General features: G+C 45.6%; 1 protein-coding gene across 3 annotated transcripts in view; it reads left to right on the top strand.

The window, feature by feature from the left end:
- Positions 1–275: 275 nt before the first annotated feature.
- The window catches only part of celsr2 (cadherin, EGF LAG seven-pass G-type receptor 2), a 77,508-nt gene continuing 58,676 nt past the window's right edge, over positions 276–19,107 (top strand). For 2 of the 3 annotated variants that reach the window (XM_058630929.1, XM_058630928.1), the window contains exon 1: positions 277–4,152. In XM_058630929.1, the coding sequence (XP_058486912.1) occupies positions 618–4,152 (3,535 nt within the window). In that variant the 5' untranslated portion in view covers positions 277–617. Of the gene's footprint in view, positions 4,153–19,107 lie in introns of all 3 variants that reach the window. The other variant, XM_058630931.1, reaches the window with a different exon arrangement.

The raw sequence follows: 19,107 nt of genomic DNA, 5'->3' as shown, positions 1-19,107 counted from the left end.
TTTTAAAAAAGCTACTTTTTTACTTTAACTTGAGTATACTTTACTTAAGTGAAATATTATCAAAACAGTCGTACTTTTACTTAAGTAGAATATTTCAGCAATCTTTTGGTTACTACTGACCTAATCCTAATCCTAACCTCAGCCTAACTTTAAAACATGTCTTCACCTTAAAATCTAGTCATTTACTTAATGGGGATTTAGGTCCCCACAACATAGGAACATCAGGTACACACACACACACACACACACACACACACACATTATGATAATGAAGAGCCTGCTGGAGGCGCAGTGGGAGCAGGAGCCATTTTCACCATCCATTCACGCGGAGTTGCGCGGACGGAGCGGATGTGTTGATGCTGCTGCTGCTGCTGCTGCTGAAGGAGTTGTTACCATCTGCGTGTGTGTGTGTGTGTGTGTGTGTGTGTGTGTGTGAGTGAGCTCCGGCCAAGGTTACTGCCGGTTCCGTGAGAGAATCAGCCGGAGAGAAGTGCGCCCGCTGAGAGCATGGCTTCTCTGCAACAAAGGGAAAGTCACAGGCGGAAAGTTTGAAGTCGGAAGGATCTGGAGGAGAAATCCCGCACGGAGACGCAGCGGATCTCACACACTGAGGAGATATGCACTTCATTCAAAGGGATTTGTTTTTTATTCTCTGCTGTTGGAAAGTGGTTTGGCTGGCGCGCTGTTACAACGTTCACATCAGTGAGGATGCGGCTCCGGGGACAGTGCTGGCCGGCGTGGAGCAGGGCGCGCGGTGCGCTCTGGATCAGGTCCTGGCTCCCAAATTCTCCCAGCGATTCCTGGAGACGGACGCGGCGGCGGGCATTGTGTTCCTTTCAGACTGGATAAAGTGCGCGTCGCTGCGCTCCAACCCCTTCACCGTGTACACGGTGGTGGACTGCACGGGGTCCGGCTACAGGCACCTCATCACCAGCCAGTACCAGGTGCACGTCCACGGTAGGAACTGTTTACACGCGCGTAAAAGGAAACCTCAGTGGGACATGGACGTCCTCAGTCTGTTCAGCGGCCACAGTCACCGCCGCACAGAGTGCCACCAGGCTGGCTCCGTTCTGCTCCCCGTGGCAGCTCTGATACCCGGCTCTCCGGTGCGCTGCAGAGTCACTCACAGCCAGGACTTTTACTTCTCTGAGGGAAACTTGTGTTTGTCTGAGACTCTGTGCTGGAAGCAGGACACGCTCGTGGAGTTAGACCTCGTCTGTGACACAAACACTGGGAATGAGTTGAATACTAAAGTCATCACCGTCCACTGGCGTGTGGGGCAGGGGCCCTTCCAGCAGGCCCACTTAAAAAAGCTATTAGAAAGGGCAGCTGAGTCTGATTCAGGGATTGTGAGCAGGAGGAGGAGAAGCATCAACAGCAGCCCCCAGTTCCAGCCTCCAATGTACCAAGTGTCTGTGGCAGAGAACCAGCCTGCTGGGACTCCTGTTGTGGTTTTGAAAGCAGTAGATGTGGACGAGGGAGAGGCGGGCAGGCTGGAGTATTTCATCGAGGCTCTCTTTGATAGCCGCTCCAACAACCTCTTTGCTGTGGACCCAGCGAGCGGTGCCGTGTCCACAGTGGAGGTGCTGGACAGGGAGACAAAAGACACCCATGTGTTCCGCGTGACTGCGGTCGACCACGGCACCCCTCGGCGCTCCGCCATGGCCACACTCACTGTCACAGTCAGGGACTCGAATGACCACGACCCCGTGTTTGAGCAGGAGGACTATAAGGAGAATATCAGAGAGAATTTAGAAATCGGTTATGAGGTGTTAACCGTGAGGGCCACTGACGGGGATGCACCTGTTAATGGGAACATCCTTTACCACATCCTCAACAACAACGGGTCCAACGACGTCTTTGAGATCGACTCGAGGTCTGGCGTGATCCGCACCAGAGGCCTGGTAGACCGAGAAGAGGTAGAGGATTACATGTTGTTAGTCGAAGCTAATGACCAAGGCCGCGACCCCGGTCCACGCAGCGCTACGGCTACTGTTCACATAGTGGTAGAGGACGACAATGATAACGCTCCTCAGTTCAGTGAGAAACGTTACGTGGTCCAGGTTCCAGAGGACATGACTCCAAACACAGAGATCCTGCAGGTCACTGCCACAGACGAGGACAGAGACAGCAACGCCGTGGTGCACTTTAGCATCATGAGTGGAAACACCCGGGGACAGTTTTACATCGACGCGCAGACGGGCAAGATGGACCTGGTGAGTCAACTGGATTATGAGGCAAACAAAGAATACACCCTGAGGATCAGAGCTCACGACGGAGGACGTCCTCCTCTGTCCAACATCAGCGGCTTAGTGACCGTGCAGGTGTTGGATGTCAACGACAATGCCCCCATTTTCGTCAGCACCCCGTTCCAGGCCACCGTGCTGGAGAACGTGCCACTCGGCTACTCCATCATCCACATCCAGGCAGTGGACGCAGACTCTGGGGACAACTCCAGGCTGGAATATCGCCTCACAGAAACCACGCCAAACTTCCCCTTCACAATCAACAACAGCACGGGCTGGATTGTAGTGGCGGCCGAGCTGGACAGGGAGAGTGTCGATTTCTACAACTTTGGCGTGGAGGCCCGTGATCATGGCTACCCTGCCATGTCCTCCTCAGCCAGCATTAGCATGACCATCCTGGACGTCAACGACAACAACCCGGAGTTCACCCAGAAGGCGTATTACATGCGACTCAACGAGGACGCAGTGGTGGGGACCAGCGTGGTGACCGTGTCCGCCGTGGACCAGGACATCAACAGTGTGGTGACCTATCAGATATCCAGCGGGAACACTCGTAACAGGTTCTCCATCACGAGTCAGAGTGGAGGGGGCCTCATCACGCTGGCACTGCCTCTAGACTACAAACTGGAACGGCAGTATGTCCTCACCGTCACTGCGAGCGACGGCACTCTCTTCGACACGGCTAAAGTGTTCGTCAATGTCACGGATGCCAACACACACCGGCCCGTGTTCCAGAGCTCGCACTACACCGTCAACATCAACGAGGACAGGCCCATGGGCACCACTGTTGTCGTTATCAGTGCCACGGACGAAGACACGGGGGAGAACGCGCGCATCACGTACTTCATGGACGACAGCATCCCTCAGTTCAACATCGACCAGGACACGGGAGCGGTCACCACGCAGATGGAGCTGGACTACGAAGACCACGTCTCCTATACGCTCGCCATTACTGCTCGGGACAACGGCATCCCTCAGAAGTCGGACACCACGTACCTGGAGATACTGGTGAATGACGTCAACGACAACTCCCCCCGCTTCCTCCGAGACCACTTTGTGGGGTCTGTGATGGAGGACGTGCCAGTGTTCACCAGTGTGGTTCAGGTGTCCGCCATTGACCGAGACTCTGGGCTCAACGGCCGCGTCTTCTACACCTTCCAGGGAGGCGAGGATGGAGACGGAGACTTCATAATCGAGTCGACGTCCGGCATTGTTCGCACACTGCGCAGGTTAGACAGAGAAAACGTGCCTCTCTACAGTCTCCAGGCCTTTGCTGTGGACAAAGGTGTCCCTGCTCTCAAAACACCCGTAAACATTCAAGTAACGATCCTGGATGTGAACGACAACCCCCCTGTGTTTGAAAAGGACGAGTTTGACATCATGGTGGAAGAAAACAGCCCCATAGGAGTTGTGGTTGCACACATATCAGCCACAGATCCAGATGAAGGCAGTAACGCGCAGATAATGTATCAGATCGTGGAGGGAAACATCCCCGAGGCGTTCCAGCTGGACATCTTCTCCGGGGAACTGACCGCATTAATAGACCTGGACTACGAGACGAGGTCCGAGTACGTTATCGTGGTCCAGGCGACCTCCGCCCCTCTGGTGAGCCGCGCCACCGTCCACGTCAAACTCGTGGACAAGAACGACAACGTGCCCGTGCTCAAGAACTTCAAGATCATTTTCAACAACTACGTCACGGACAAATCCAGCAGCTTCCCCACCGGAGTCATCGGCCGCATCCCCGCACACGACCCGGACGTCTCGGACCTGCTGCACTACAGCTTCCAGGTGGGAAACGAGTTGAACCTTGTCCTCCTGAACCAAAGCACGGGGGAGATCCAGCTGAGCCAGGCCCTGGATAACAACCGGCCCCTGGAGGCCTCCATGAGGATCTCAGTGTCAGGTGAGACTGCGAGATAACTCTTTGTAATTGCAGACTCCACCCAGCTTTTGAAAAATAGCACAGTGGAAGGGGAAGACCAGCTCCACAGAGGTGTAACCCTAGTCGTTCTCCACGAACACATCCTGTCTCTTCATTTCCAGTTGATTAATGACGAGCGTGTGTCAGCCTTGACTCCCAATATCCCACTGTTATTTTTCAGGCATTTAAAAACAAAGGTGTATTTAAACAGTTGAATTCACTGAGATGAATGGTTTCATTATATTTTCTGGTTTGTAAAAGCTCACTACAGCTCTGTCTCGTGTGGAGATTTAAATAGCTGTTTGTCTGAGCATGTCTGCACATCCTGTGGGATCCACACTCCACTGAGCACACTCATCATGCCCCACTAATATCCATCAGACCCCCCCACTGCCGTTCCTGAAAGAGCTTATTCAATTATGGTCTGTTTCTATAGCTCATTTAGCGTCAAGATTAAGAGCTGATGTTCGTTATGCCTTGTTTATTTGATGGGCCGACGTTAAATAGCTGTCAGTGTTCCAGCACCAGTGGCTGGTTTGGGTGTTTTTTGTTGTTTTTTAAAAAACAACAGACAATAAGAGATGGCTTTGGTGTAAATGACTTTTTGTTCCACTCACAATATGTGATAAAAGGGGTCATGTGCAGGGTTAGGCTTTTCATGCTCGTCTTAAACCACCTGCGTTACCTGAACCTTTAATCTTACCTGCCAGTGCTGCAAATTACAGAGTTTTATTTGCTCCAAATATGTGACTGAACTTGAATTGCACTCACAGTGTGTAAGTGTGTGTGTGTGTGTGTGTGTGTGTGTGTGTGGTTGTAAGCCTTGGTTTGAGCTCATTTGCCGCACTGTGATTCGCTGTAAATCTGCCTTTTCCTTGACCTTGGGAAAACCTACCAGAAAAGCGTTATTATTAAAGTGTTCGGACATCAAGGTTAAAGATGGAATCAGACATTTGACGGAAACAGGAGCCTTGGGATTTCTTTTATTTGAATGAATGGATGGATGAATGAATGGATGAAAGAATGAATGAGACAGTGGAGATCAAGTGGTTTCCTATTTGTTGATGAGCTGACACTGAAGAACAGATACTGTATAGTTAGCGTGGATTGGAGCCGCGCTCTGCCTCTCTCTCTCTCTCTGGAGAACAATAGTGAGCTGTCTATTCAGCGGCAGGCGTTAAAACTCATACCAGGCTGTGGTTGAGGGCAACAGCTGTGACTCCACTGAGGACCAATTAGAGGCCATGTCTCCCCAGCGCGTCCCACACCTGCTGGGGTTTATGTGTCAGTACCCCTGCAGGAGATAGGAGGAGATGGAGGGAGGCAGGAGGATGGGGGGGGGGGGGGGGGGGGGGGGGGCGGTGTAAACATGAGATATGTGGAAAATACAGTCGTACTATAATATGAGAGAGTGTTGGGAGGAGGAGTTGGAGCCACTGACCCCAATTTTCAAAGGCTTGGTCCTCGCGGGACCTCCCACGTCCTCCCATTATCTTTGTCTTTCTGCTGCCGTTGAAGAGGCTCCTCATGATGGTCGAGTTCTGATGGGTTCTTTTGTACGTTTGTTGGACTGTGATTAACGTCGTTTCTGAGCGCTTGTGATGGATGCAAAGGTTCAGGCGTCGCTCGTCCCGTTAGCTTTGAGTCAAACTTGTTTTCTGTTCAGTAACTTTGTTTTCCAGTGTTTGTTTTTTTTGTTATATAGTTGTCTCACTTCTCACTCATTTACTGGAATAACCTTGTAGGTGGAGCCGACTTTGGCTTGAAATGTATAGAAATAAGATGTGATTGAATGAACTGCAATCACACCAAGAGTTTTCATCCCATAATAATCTCACTAAACTGAGTAACAATGTTAATAATGTCTAATTACTTCACATACATGCTCTTATATGGTTATATATAAGGTTATATAAATACAAAAACAGAAACAGATTTTTAGTGCAAATTATATTTAACTCTGACTGTTAAACTATATTTACACATCAGTTAAGATTGTTGTTTTCTTCATGTACCATAATATGCAAATCTCTGAGGGAGTTAACAAAAATCTACAAGATAATGTCTTTTTTTTTATTTCATTATTTTCCCATTTTTATTCCAACACTCAAACAAGAAAATAATCAGATATTTGGACAATTGTTCTAGTGTAGAACTTTTACAAATGAAATGAAATGGATGGCCCATATTTAATGCAGCTGCAATAAAATGTATTTAAATATTATAAAGTTTAAAGCCTAGTGAAGAGAGACACTTAAAAAGAGAAGAAAATACATAAATAATATTCGTAGAACTCATAGAAACGTGATTTTTTTTGTTGAATTAAGAGAGTGTGGAATGATTACCTGGATTAAAAGTTCCTGTAAACAAGGAATATTGCACATTGGCATTCATGTTCTGTATTGCTTGTGTGCACTTGTAGAAAATTAGAGATTAAATCAATGTTCAGGAGGTTTGCAGTGTATTATAAGGCCTGTACTCTTACTGACTGAGGGAGAGAGAGATTCATGGAGTCATATCAGGATCATCTCTGAATTAATCATTGTTGGAGGAAAAAAAAGTCGAATTTTTCCCATTTCCTTTGTGCTCAGGACATTCTGTATTCCATCGTTACACCGTATCATGAAGAGAAGTGTGGTCACACTGCAGCGAGAGGGCGAGAGGAAGGTTGTCGTCGTGTGGGATTAGATTTGCTGCGTCTGTTTCCTGCGATGTGTCAGATCAGTGTTGACACACTCAGGAGCTGATCCAGTGTTCCCAGGCAAGCGTGAGCCTGCATAAGTAGGAGTTTGCATTGGATGTCGAAGATTTCTTCTTTTTTCTTCTCACGCTTCGTATTCGTCCTCTCGTTCATTTGCCCATACAGACTACAGCTAATCCCTCATTATCCATTCATTCGTGTCTTCCTTGCAGCATAAAGTGACACAGTTATTACTACCACAGTCCAAACTAGTATCATGTGCCTGTGTGCTGCAGAGGCGACTAATGACGGTAGTTAGATTCCGCTCACATCACACTGCAGGTTGCACACACGCTGAAGTTACACGGTGGACATCAGACGTCTTCTGTGTTTGGACAGAGAACCTGAGTGTGAGTGTGAAGAGGCTGCGGACGCTCCAAGGTCAAACCACCTCTGCTGCTCAAGTCGTCTCAGACAAATGTTCTGGCATTCGGCCCAAAAAACAAGAGCAGGGGACGATGTTTCTGCTTATTTTACATGCAGTTCTGTGTTTTCTTCCTCAGGGACTGTGTTCTATGTAAATGTATGGAGACAGAGACAGAGAGACAGACAGAGAGAGAGAGAGACAGAGAGATATCTGATCCTTGGATAAGATAAAGCTGCAAGACTGGAATTTTAATGTCTGTGTTACATCGTGTTCAAGTCATTCACAGCCAGAGTTATAACTTCATTATAATCTGTTTCGTTAATCTGTGGTGGGAGATCTGTTTCTGTAACGCTAGACCACAGGACTGCACACGTGTGTGTGTGTGTTTAGCTTGTTTCTTCACAAACACAGACCTTGTCTGGACCAGTAGTCCTCACAGAGACCAAAACCTCTTCCCAATGAGGCCAGAACCTAATGGTGTTTTTCCATGACACAGTACCGTGTCGTCCTCGCCTCGGCTCGACACAGTTTGGTTGTGTTTCCATTACAATATAGTACCTCCTCAACGTGGGCGGAGTCATCACAGCACGGCGGCATGAAACTGCTGTGACTTCACACACACACACACACACACACACACACACAAACCGGTGACTTGTTAACGTACTGAATCATTAGAATCACTGGACTGAGAAACAGCGGCAGAGTTTCTCTGTGAAATGATGAGATTTGAAGACATTTGCTTCGCTGAATGTTGGAGATTTACGCAGGTTTTCAGGATTGTTAAGACTTTCTGACTGAAATACAGTTCGCTTTCATTCCTGTGACGACACTCTCAGTCTGACGCCGTCACACACACAGGATCGGCTCAGCTCGCTGACAGAGCAGGTGCTAAAACAAAGGACCAGGTACTAGTGGAAAAGCAAAGTAACCGTGCCGAGGCGAGTGTAGAGGAAACACGGCGGTGGTTAGGTGAGGGTTCAGGTTAGGCATTAGCTGGTGATGGGTAGGAATAGAGATAACACTTTCTTCTCCATGTGTGTGTGTGTGTGGCCTCCCCAACAGCTGGATGACTTTGATTATTATCCACTTCACTCCGCTGTCGTATAATTATTTCTCTCTGGGATTTCGGAGTTCTTTTCTGGCGCTGGTTTGGTCCAGGCGTGCAAATGCTCGTCCGTGTTTGGTACAACAAGTCATCCCCTAATACTCTGCCCTCCATGTATGGAGTTAGTCACACTGGGAATGTTGGTCGCACAGTTTCTCTTCTTCTTTTTGTGTGGCTTCACTATCACCTATCACCTTGATCCTGTTTCTCTTCTCCTCTCTTTTTGTTTGCCTGTCAACGTTCCCCCATTTTTCCTCCTATCTGCCCGACTCTATGGCTCTCACCCCTGCAACCTCCACCGCTCCCTCCCATCATTTCAGGCTCCTCCACCCTCCCTCTTTATCCTCATCATCCACCACTCGCTCTCTGTCCGTCTTACCCTCCTTTGACTGTTGCCCCCTCCCCCCGCACCCTCCCCCCCCCCCCCCCCCTTGTGAAAGGGAGAATGCCTAAGAGAAATACTTTGTTAAACACGCCGTTGTCATGGTGAAAGCAGCAATGCCTGAGAAATTCCTTGTGGGTGGGGACGAGGGGTAAGGTCCCTTTTGTGGAGCGAAGTTGGTGGTGGGTGGGGGTGATGGTGGGGGGGGGGGGGGGGGGGTGTTTAGTGAAGGAGGGGTGGCATAAAGTTCTAAAGAGCAACTATCCCCCTCTCTCTCCTTCTCTCCCTCCACTGAAGAATGTAAGGCTTTCTCGGTCGCTGACCTGTCCTGTAAATATTCCACCTGACTGCAGCCGCACGTCGTAGTCTTTCCACGTGTTGTGGAGACGGACTTCAGAGAAGCCCCCGTGTTTTCAGAGCTTTAAAGCTCACGCTGATGTGACGTTGTCCTGTGCGAGCGCTTTGATGTTTTGATGATTTGTGACACAGATGCACTCAGAGAGGATCGGGTTCCTCGCCGCCGGCTTGTTTCACAGCACAGGAACATCCTCCTGTGGGCCTCACTGCTCTGCTGCTCCACGCTTGGTTGCGTTGGAGGTCCAGCGGAGATGTGTGTGTGTGTGTGTGTGTGTGTGTGTGTGTGTGTGTGTGTATGTGTGTGTGTGTGTGTGTGGGGGGGTGAAATGACATCATCTACGTGTTTAGGATTAGGGCTGGTTCATTGCTGGGCTGAGTCCTTGTGGTGCTTGCATCGATCTCTGCATTGTCCTCACTCTTGCAGCAGACAATGGCAGCAGGCTCTGTCTGGAGCGACGTCCCCCGGCCCCTGTCCCCCTGGCCCCCAGCCCCCGTCCCCTCTGTCTTTGTGTCCACTTGTTTGCACCAGTGCTGCTGTCCTCAGGAGAGTCTCACCGGGCCTGATGTTCATCCATTAAATACTGCACTCTGTGAAACCTCTCTTTATCAATCTAAAGCCCAGTGAAGTGGTGAATAAATGGTCGTACGGTTTATAAACACATTTATAAACATTTCATACTGTTAAATAATTTCAACATCAGTGTAACAAACGTCGATATATAACAACATAGACTTGCTGTGAGTGTTTCCTGGTTTCACGCCAGAGAAAAACTCCAGTTATCTGACATTCTTTGTGATAATTACTGTTATTAATAAAAGCCACAAAGAAAAGAAGAAATAGTTAAAAGGGTGTAAATTATTAGGTAAAAGGACAAACAGTAATAGTTCAAAAGGTCATGGATAAGTAGAATAGTGAGCTGAATGAAGTGGTATTGACTAATGTGATCGTCTTTAACTCTTTAACACATAAATCTAAATGTTTAGACTTATTTTAACCATAAAAGGGCCAAAAAATGTCCTGTAACTAAATGCTTTTGCCCAGAATAACTTTCAATATCTGGCAGTTATTTACAATTTACTATTTGTTTAGAAAATACACTACAGTTGTACACGAACACCAGAATTTGAACATTATAAACTGTTATAGATTTACAATAACATTTGGTTGAGTCTTTGTCTCAATGAGCAGAAACAGGCCATAAAATCTCTCCTCTCTGGTGACAAAGACGCTGATTCGCGAGTGAAATGACCAAACGTGTCGTCATCGATGCGCTCGGCGTTAAAGGGTTAAACCTGTGTACCACGTTTCTTTCTATCTATTTGTAGTGTAATGTTTTTCCTGTGCAGTAATTCTCAGTGTAGATCTTCAGCGTCGACATCATCACAGCGGGAGAACAACCTTTTCACTGTGACAGATTGTGTTTATTTAACAGGCGGTTACCTTTATTTAGTATTACATCCAACTGAGCGTTCACGGTGACCTGCTTTCATATGATTTAACTCTGTGAAGTGTGTGTGTGTGTGTGTGTAACATTTTTCATCACTGTCTAATGTATTGATATCAGCAGTGACAGGAGGGCGTCAGGCTAACTAAACACATGCTTTCCTCACAGTTGAATGAATGAGACTCTTTATACTGCGACGGACTCACTGTATGTTGGCACTTTTCCACTTTTCTTTCCACAAATAATTTCAAACCATTAAGTGTCAAAATAATTGAAGGTTTTTTTGAGCTGGCATCAAACCTGGATTATGAATAATACCCAGTGGTTAAAATGACGGACTGTGCATTTCATGTGGGTTTTTATGGGCTGCAAATTCAAATGATCTTGAATTTGATTTTTTACAAGCGCCTTAAAATCATTCTCTCACTCACAGTGCGTTTACATCCACGATCAAAGTCCAGTTTTAGTCACAACAAGACCATTATTCACCTTACTTAATGTCATAAGAACACGTTAGTCCGACTAAAGTCGAGCTGGTCTTAGTCTGACTAAAATACCTGGATCATGTGATTCATAGTCTGATTACTCTACTGCATGTGTACACTTAGTGCACCAAAACGTCTTCCTGTGGTCTTTGACCCGGAAGTAGAAGTAGAGGCGACGTATAAACTGCAGCAGAACGAACAACACGATGGCGTCAGTGAGAGCGAAAGCTACGGAGAAGATCCACCTTTGGACTGACGAACACACGAGATTTACGCTTTAGCACCACAGCCACGATCCATCTGACTGTTCCTGTGACTTAAAGGTCAACAGGAAACACACAAGCTTTAGAGAGATAAAAGGAGGCGGAGTCAGGCGTACACGGCCAATGAATCAGTTTTTCCTCTACATGTATACTCAGACTCGGCAAGTTGTCTTAGTCAGACTACAGTCTTAGTCAGACTATCTTAGTCAGACTACGGTCTTAGTCAGACTATGGTCTTAGTCAGACTATGGTCTTAGTCAGACTACGGTCTTAGACAGACTACGGTCTTAGCTTGATTGAACTGTGCATGTAAACGTACTTAAATACACCAGAGTCCACTGTTACATAATGAGATTTTAGACATTTCCGTGCTAATTGTTGGAAATTAACGCACATTTTCAGGATTATTAAGTCTTTTTTAACTGATCTACAGTTCAGCATTGTTCGGTTTGAGTCTTGGACGTTTGCTCGTGCAAAATAACTCTTGAAACATTTGAGTTTGGGCTCACGCTCGGTCACATCTCTGTATGCTAATGTCTCTTTACTATTACGCTGACGGCGGCGTTCCTTTGATATGCAAATGATCCGATTGTAAGAGTTCAGATCCTTCTTTTTTTTTGCGGTGACTCTCAAAAGCTGCTTTTGCTGTGGAGGGAGAATGTGCGGAATGTCCCGGTCTTCAGATACAACACAAACGTGTCAGGAGTGGATGCTGTTGTGCTGTAGCAGGGTCTGATAATAAGTACGAATGGCCTCTCTCTCTCTCTCCCCCCCCTCTCTCTCTCCCCCTCTCTCTCTCTCCCTCTCTCTCCAGCACAGTCAGCTTATCTCCTCTTGAATGGAGGAACCAGGGGGTGAGGGGAGGAGGAGGAGGGGGTGGGAAGGGTGGAGCTGTGTTGCTGTGACTCCTCTGGACTGAAATCCTTGGGTTGACATTGAGCTATTTCCATTATTGACACACGGGGAGTGTTGAGATGAGGTGTTGTTGTTGTTGTTGTTGTTGTTGTTGTGTTGTGGTTTGTCGTTAGGTATTTTTCTGAGCGCTTAATTGTTCTGCAGAAGGTAAAACAGTCAGTTAAAGCAAAGCAAACAAGGTCAGAGAAATATGAATATTTAACCAACCTGCGCGTTGTTCTGTTTTTAAACACAGACACACACACACACACACACACACACACACACACACACACATGAAGAGCTGATAATTGGACATCATGATGTTGAGAGTGTTATTTGTGTTGCTTGATATAATTGGCTTTAACACTGTTCTGCAGAAAAGAGAAAATCTGCTGCGTAGGAGTTTGGGCATGCTGTCGGCTCGCTCCTCTGAGGGTGACATTTGCATGTGGGATTTGTTTTTACAGGAACTCTTGGTGTTAATTCTGTTTGTTGCTCGTCTATTCATCAAAGACACAACCGACAACGTTATTAACCTGCAGAGACGACGAGTCTGCAGATACAGACGGCCGAGCCTGAGAATGTCCTCGTGCTTTTTTAACGTACATGTGTACGCAGATAAATGGATGTCAGTGAGGATGCCTTTCAAAATAAAATGACACCTGATTGTAGTTTGTAGGCAGAGGAAAAGCAAAGTGTGCATTAGTGCTGTGGCAATGAATCAAATATGAATCTATGAGCTTGTAGTTTCTTAAATGTAGTTGAATATGTGCTGGTTTATGAAATTAAACTGAATTTCTTTGACTTTTGAATCAAGAGGGTGTCAATATTTTTGACGTTAGCCCAACACCAATCGATATTTTTACACTATTCTCTGCATTATATGGATGAAACAACTAGGAAATAATCAATAGATTCATTCAAAATGAAAATAGTTGTTGGTTGCAGGTCTTTCTGGACGGATTTCAGTTGGTAAATACTTCGATTTTGAGGGGTTTGTGTTTTAGAAAGTAAATAAGAAGCTACGCACACACACAGGAGACCGTGGATGTATTTCACTTTTCAGCAGCTGCAGACACAATCTGTTTCACTGCAGCTTTCAAAGTCAAAGGGCAACAGGGTTTCCATTTCACACACCGAGCTGCACTCAGTAATTCTTTAATGACGTTAAGTAAAGAGGGGTTTTAAATTCACAAAGATCACAGATTCACAGATCTTGATTAAGTGCGACTCAGAAAGTTTTAAAAACGAGGAGTTGAATGATAAAACCTCCAAACATAAGCACGGTGCTGCAGGTCGTCTTGATTTCTCATGGACAGATGGTGACGGGAGCCGCTGGCAGGAGTCGTTACTGTATTTTATGCGTGGAAGGCGGTGGTGGAGGAGGAGGTGGAGGAGGAGGTGGAGGTGGGGAGCCGTTGCTTGTCTAGTGGGGGGTCAGGAAGAGGGGAGAATGGCTAATATAGGGGGTAATGGATTGAAAAACCTGCCCTTCCCTTTGAATGCATCGCCCCCACCCCCACCCCACCATCAGGCCCCATTCAAGCAGCAGTTGAGTGTGTTTCACCTTTTCAGCCCTGTTTAATTCAAGTAGACCACTCCCCGGCCACAGGAAGGGGGGGGGGGCTTATGATTCCAGCTTTTAAATTAAATCGAGACCAAACAGAGCACACTTAAGTTTGAATGAAGGAGACATCTGATAAGCTTGATCTAACCACACGAGGCACCAGAGGCACAGAGCTCGACTTCTGCTGCTCACCCACGTCAGCCGTCATTAGTTTCTGTCCACAAGTGATTTCTGTGATTCTGTTCTCCTGTACCGAGGCGTTGATTGAACATTAACTCGCTGACACTGAAGCCATGATTACACCTCGCGGGGTTCCTGCTCACGCAGAGCGGCTTCCCATTCATTTGTGCGACTATTATACATCTGTTTAATGACCTCTCAAAGTAACAAAGGCTCAAATGAATAATGACTTTCATTTGTAATCGTTTTTCTCAAACCGTGGAAAAAGGTCCGGATTTCACTAAAACTGCTCAGCTCCTCCCTCTTTTTCGTTGTTCAAGCTTCATATGTGTGTGTTGGTACCTGAGACTGTTTTTAAAAATGGAGTTCCAGTTTGAAAAGTAGGAGGGAGGTAATAGTTAGCCACCAGGGGGCGACTCTGCTGGTTGTTGAAATAATTCATGTTGAATGGAAATCCATAAGAAAGTGGCCCGGGTCATACTTAGCCCATGTGTGTACATGCCTGAATGAATGACAGCGAGAGAGAGAACTGGGAATATGACGTCATCGTTTCCCTAAAGTAGCGTTTTCACCTGAACTCATCTCCGTGTGGACGGCCCCTGAAGCTCTAGGTTGGTTGAGTTCTTCTTCAGTGTCAGTTTTGTAAACGACGTCCTCAGCTGGAGGAAAAGACAATTAAGCGTGACACATTGTGATTGACAGCTAGCGTCGTCCGGTGGCCGATGACGTCCGTGAAATTCCACTTTCAAAAACTGTCTGGAGGCTTCACAACAGGAGTTTGTTCCGCTGCCGGAAAAGACGACATCCGCGCGCATGTGACTCCAGTTGTCGTCTGGTTTCCGTCAGATTCTTTTACTCTGGGAACCAGATTTATTGTTCACATGTGAACCAGTTAAGTTTAATGTCAAACTGGCCGTAAACATGACAAGGTGACGACAGGACGAGTGAAATGTAATACATTAGTCAGGCTCTGTCACACACACACACACACACACACATGCAGTCCCAGTCATATGTGTGATTGCAGGCTGCTTCAAGGGCAAAGTATTGAAATGTAATTTGATGAAATCATTTCATGTTTCATGGGTGTTGTGCTCTGTGGTCCTGGCTGCAGTCGTGTATGTGGTGTGTGCTGCTTCGCTCTGACCTCGTGTGTGGAGTTTGTCAGTCGTATGCAAACATGACACTTGTGACAGTATTTTCACACAGTCGTAGCTCATTAAAATTGTTGTTTTTTTTGTTCACTGGTCGCACTGGCTGCACACGGCCTGACAGAGACACGGCGGCTGAGCCTGTTTCCACAGCCTGAGTCCTTATTCATCACACTGTCAGAAAAAGTGAAACTTCAGGTAAAAGCTAAAAATAAAATGTCACTTTTTCAGTCCTGCTCAAACTCGTATTAATGCCAGATAGTTGCCACTGAAAACTGTTGTAAGGGAATAAAATATCCGTTATACTCCATTTTCAGTCACATATCCATACATATATATATATATATATATGTATATATATATATATATATACATATATATATATATATGTATATATATATATATATATATATATATTATATATAAATATAAATATATATTATATATAAATTCACTATCAGTGCATATATAACCAAATACTTGTGTCCATTTCCATGTAATATCACTTCTGCTTGTATTAACTCGAGGAAAGTAACACAAAAAATAATGAACATTAAAGAAAAAAGGAAAAATCTGGCTAATGTTTAATTACATTAAGACAGCAGTGCATAACGTTTAAATATAAACAGATGTCTATGACGTTTAAATCACTGTCAAATAGGGTCATACGATGCCAGTTAGGGAAACAACAAATAGGGTTGGACGAATGTTTCCATCACGTTTGAGAAGAGAATTGTTCATGACGTTACATCGTTTCTGTTCACCATGAACAAACAGAGGCAGGATAATAACATCGGCAGAAGCAACGAGAGTCACCACAGGTCACAAATGACAGCTTTAAATTCTTATCTGTGAGTGTATCTGTTGTTGAGCACACGTGATTGCTAAGGAGGTGTACGTTTGACTCCACCTCCTTAGGTGGCGCTGTATCAAGCTTGTTTCCTGTTGAATGTCGATGGACGGTTGAGCGTCAGTACAAGAGTGAGTCCGCTCTCGCCGAGGTTATTGTGCTGTTTGTTATTTTCCAGGAAGGTTTGGTGCATGTGCACAGCGTATACATTCAAGAGTAATCAGACTATGAGTCGCATTATCCAGTTATGTTAGTCTGACTAAGACTAGCTCGAAAAGCGACTTATTGTGTCAACAGTGTCTGGCTTGCTTCCAAGCTGTTACATTTGTAAACATAATTATAAAAAAGGATTTTAAAACAAACAGCGAGTCTCGTTCTTAAATCAGAAATTCATGAGCTGTAACAGGCTCTGAAGTGTAAAGGCATGTGCACGGTGTTATTCCTCCAAAGTGATTTTTAATTTATGATCCCCTATTGATCTTGGAAACGGGCGTCGACTCTGTGCTCTTTGATGTAGTGAGTACTCGGAGCGCGCTGCACTTCATACTCTGTGCTGATGCTGAGCTACTAACTAACGGCAGACTCTGCTCAACCTCATTACCTCCTCACCCGGAGGCCCGGCATGACACACTTCTGCAGGGAGACATTCATTGTGTCATTGTGGTGAAGTTTGAGTGCAGCATCTTAACTGAGACTGACAGTGAGATTATTTATCAGTTGTGATGATGGTAAAGGGTTACTGCTACACTGCTGTGGCTCTAATGTTTCCCCTCCACACGACAACTAGAAGGTGCTTCCATTGGCTCAGTGTTTATCTTTTTCACTTCCTGTGCACACCATCCCTGTTGTTTTATGCCACTTTTCCACTAGCGCCATAATTGACTCGCCACGACGCGGCACGGCTATTTTTCTACCTGATACTTTACCTGCTCTGGTGTCTCTATGCGTGACGTCGTCAGACTGCCGTGCACTGATCTGATTGGTGCCGTCACAGGAAGAAGCACAAGAATCAAACTGTAGATCAGTTAGAAAGTCTTATCAATCCTGAAAACGTGCGTTAATCTCCAACATTTAACAAAGAAACGTCTAAAATCTGGTGTATTTAGCGACAGCACTGCCGAAAGCCTGTGATCGCGAGCGGCGAGCCACATCACAAACCCTGCCGCTGTATTGAGCACAGACTCTGATTCTGATGAACTGATTCTAATGATTCACTTACACTGAAAACAGCTGCTTTACAAGTCACTCGTTTGTGTGTGTGTGTGTGTGTGTGTGTGTGTTGCATGTAAATGAAGTCACGGCAGTTTCATGCAGCCATGCTGTGATGACTCCGCCCACCTTGTGGAGGTGCTATATTGTAGTGGAGAGCCGGGGCGAGGCGAGGCGAGGCGGTACTATGCAGTGAAAAAACGCCATTAGATCACAGAAAATGTAGAAGTTTAAAACACATTATCGACATCAACACGATTATAACATTCATCTTCCAGCCTTTAGCATGAATGTTTTAGGGAATCCTTACTTTTTTAAATTGTAGACTTTGCTTGATTTTGTTTATTTGTATCAATTTAGAGACAAAAAGAGACCAAAGTAAAAGATGCAAAATAGATGTTGTTGTTTTTCATTTCTTTGAGTCATTTTTTCCGCATCTGTGACATCGCAATTCATAATTCCTATTGCCAGTTTTTACATTTATTTATTTATTTATTTAGATTTATTGTTCACCTGTTCACCCAGTAAAATGAAGCCTCAAACTGGCCGTAAACATGGCAAAGTGATGTCAGAACGAGTGAAATGTAATACATTTAATACATGTGTGGGTCCCTAACACACACACACACGGAGCCCCAGTGGTATGAGTGATTTGAGGCTGCTGACAGAACTGAAACACATGTCCGGACATAGAGTTTCTGTCTGGAAACACAGTAGTTTTAATACCATCACAGTGATTTAATACCAACTCCTGTGTGATCTGAACGTGTTGTCTGTATTTGAACCTTTGAAAAAAGAGCTGCTTTCCACTGTTGAAAGGTTACAATCAGCAGTTTTAATCACGTCTCTGTCCACTTTAAATACACACGTAGTTTCATGAGCCTGCTTAACCTTCCGCCCTCTGGTGCCCACAGTTTAGTCATTTAGTTGAAGACGGAGTCACAAACACCGTGACCTGTTGACTCTGTTGTGTCTTTCTCATGTTCTTTTCCCTCCTTTCTGACTTTGTAAATAGGCAAAGTCACAAAAATCACAAATGCATTATATAAAGATGGAGGGAAATAACGGATAAAGTGTCATTTCAGCAGCAGCAGCAGCAGCAGCAGCAGCAGCAGCAGCAGCAGCAGCAGTGTGGAGTCTCTGCAGTGAGAGTGTTACTGGGGTTACTGTTGTGCTGCTGTGGGTGATGTCTCTGTCCCCACTAATTTGGTCACAGTCTTTCTTGATCTTTATCCACCATGACTTTGTTGACATTTTCTGGGATTCAAACGGGGGACGGATGGAAACTGTGGTCTAATTAGACCAGTCTCACCGATGTGTGTCGCTCACTGATCCTTAATAGTTCAAATCTTTACATCTCTGTTTGACTTGTGATAGCTGAGCTATGATAGCGACCATGTGCGATGCTAAAGGCTGTTTGTCTCCGTTTGTGCGACGTCGTGTCAGTGGAATACGTGTCATTCACAGCTCTCCTGACAGTTGAAACTATAGGCATTATAAATAATTTAAAGGTAGAAGCCAGTACTGATCATTTATGCTCTGTGCTGGTGAGTGGAGGCTTTAACCTTCAGTGAAACATGACCTTTGTGCTTCTTTGATGGACTTTTTCTGTAAATAACAATAATCCAGCTGGTTAGCATCAGTATATCAGAGTCATCTAGCGCTTAGCTCCGTTGTTCTGCCTGGTTTTGTAGATACTGCAGGAAAATGAGCAGTAATAGAGTGATGATTCCTTTAACATGCTGAAGGATTTGAGTTTATAGAGAGCGTCCAAAATCATTTCAGGCAAAGTCTGTTTTGTTTTATGTATGTGGTGATGCACCTTTAGTTTGTCACCTGAATCTTTGAGATGTGAGTGATATGAGATTCTCTGTACCCGTGTTCATTTGCTGGGAATAATACAAAACTCCTTATATGGACATCCTGGGTGTGTGTT

The sequence above is a fragment of the Solea solea genome, chromosome 6, assembly GCF_958295425.1.
Source record: "Solea solea chromosome 6, fSolSol10.1, whole genome shotgun sequence".
Taxonomy (NCBI): Eukaryota; Metazoa; Chordata; class Actinopteri; order Pleuronectiformes; family Soleidae; genus Solea; species Solea solea.
The sequence above is the reverse complement of the archived record's forward strand: the minus strand, read 5'-3'. Positions and strand labels throughout refer to the sequence as shown.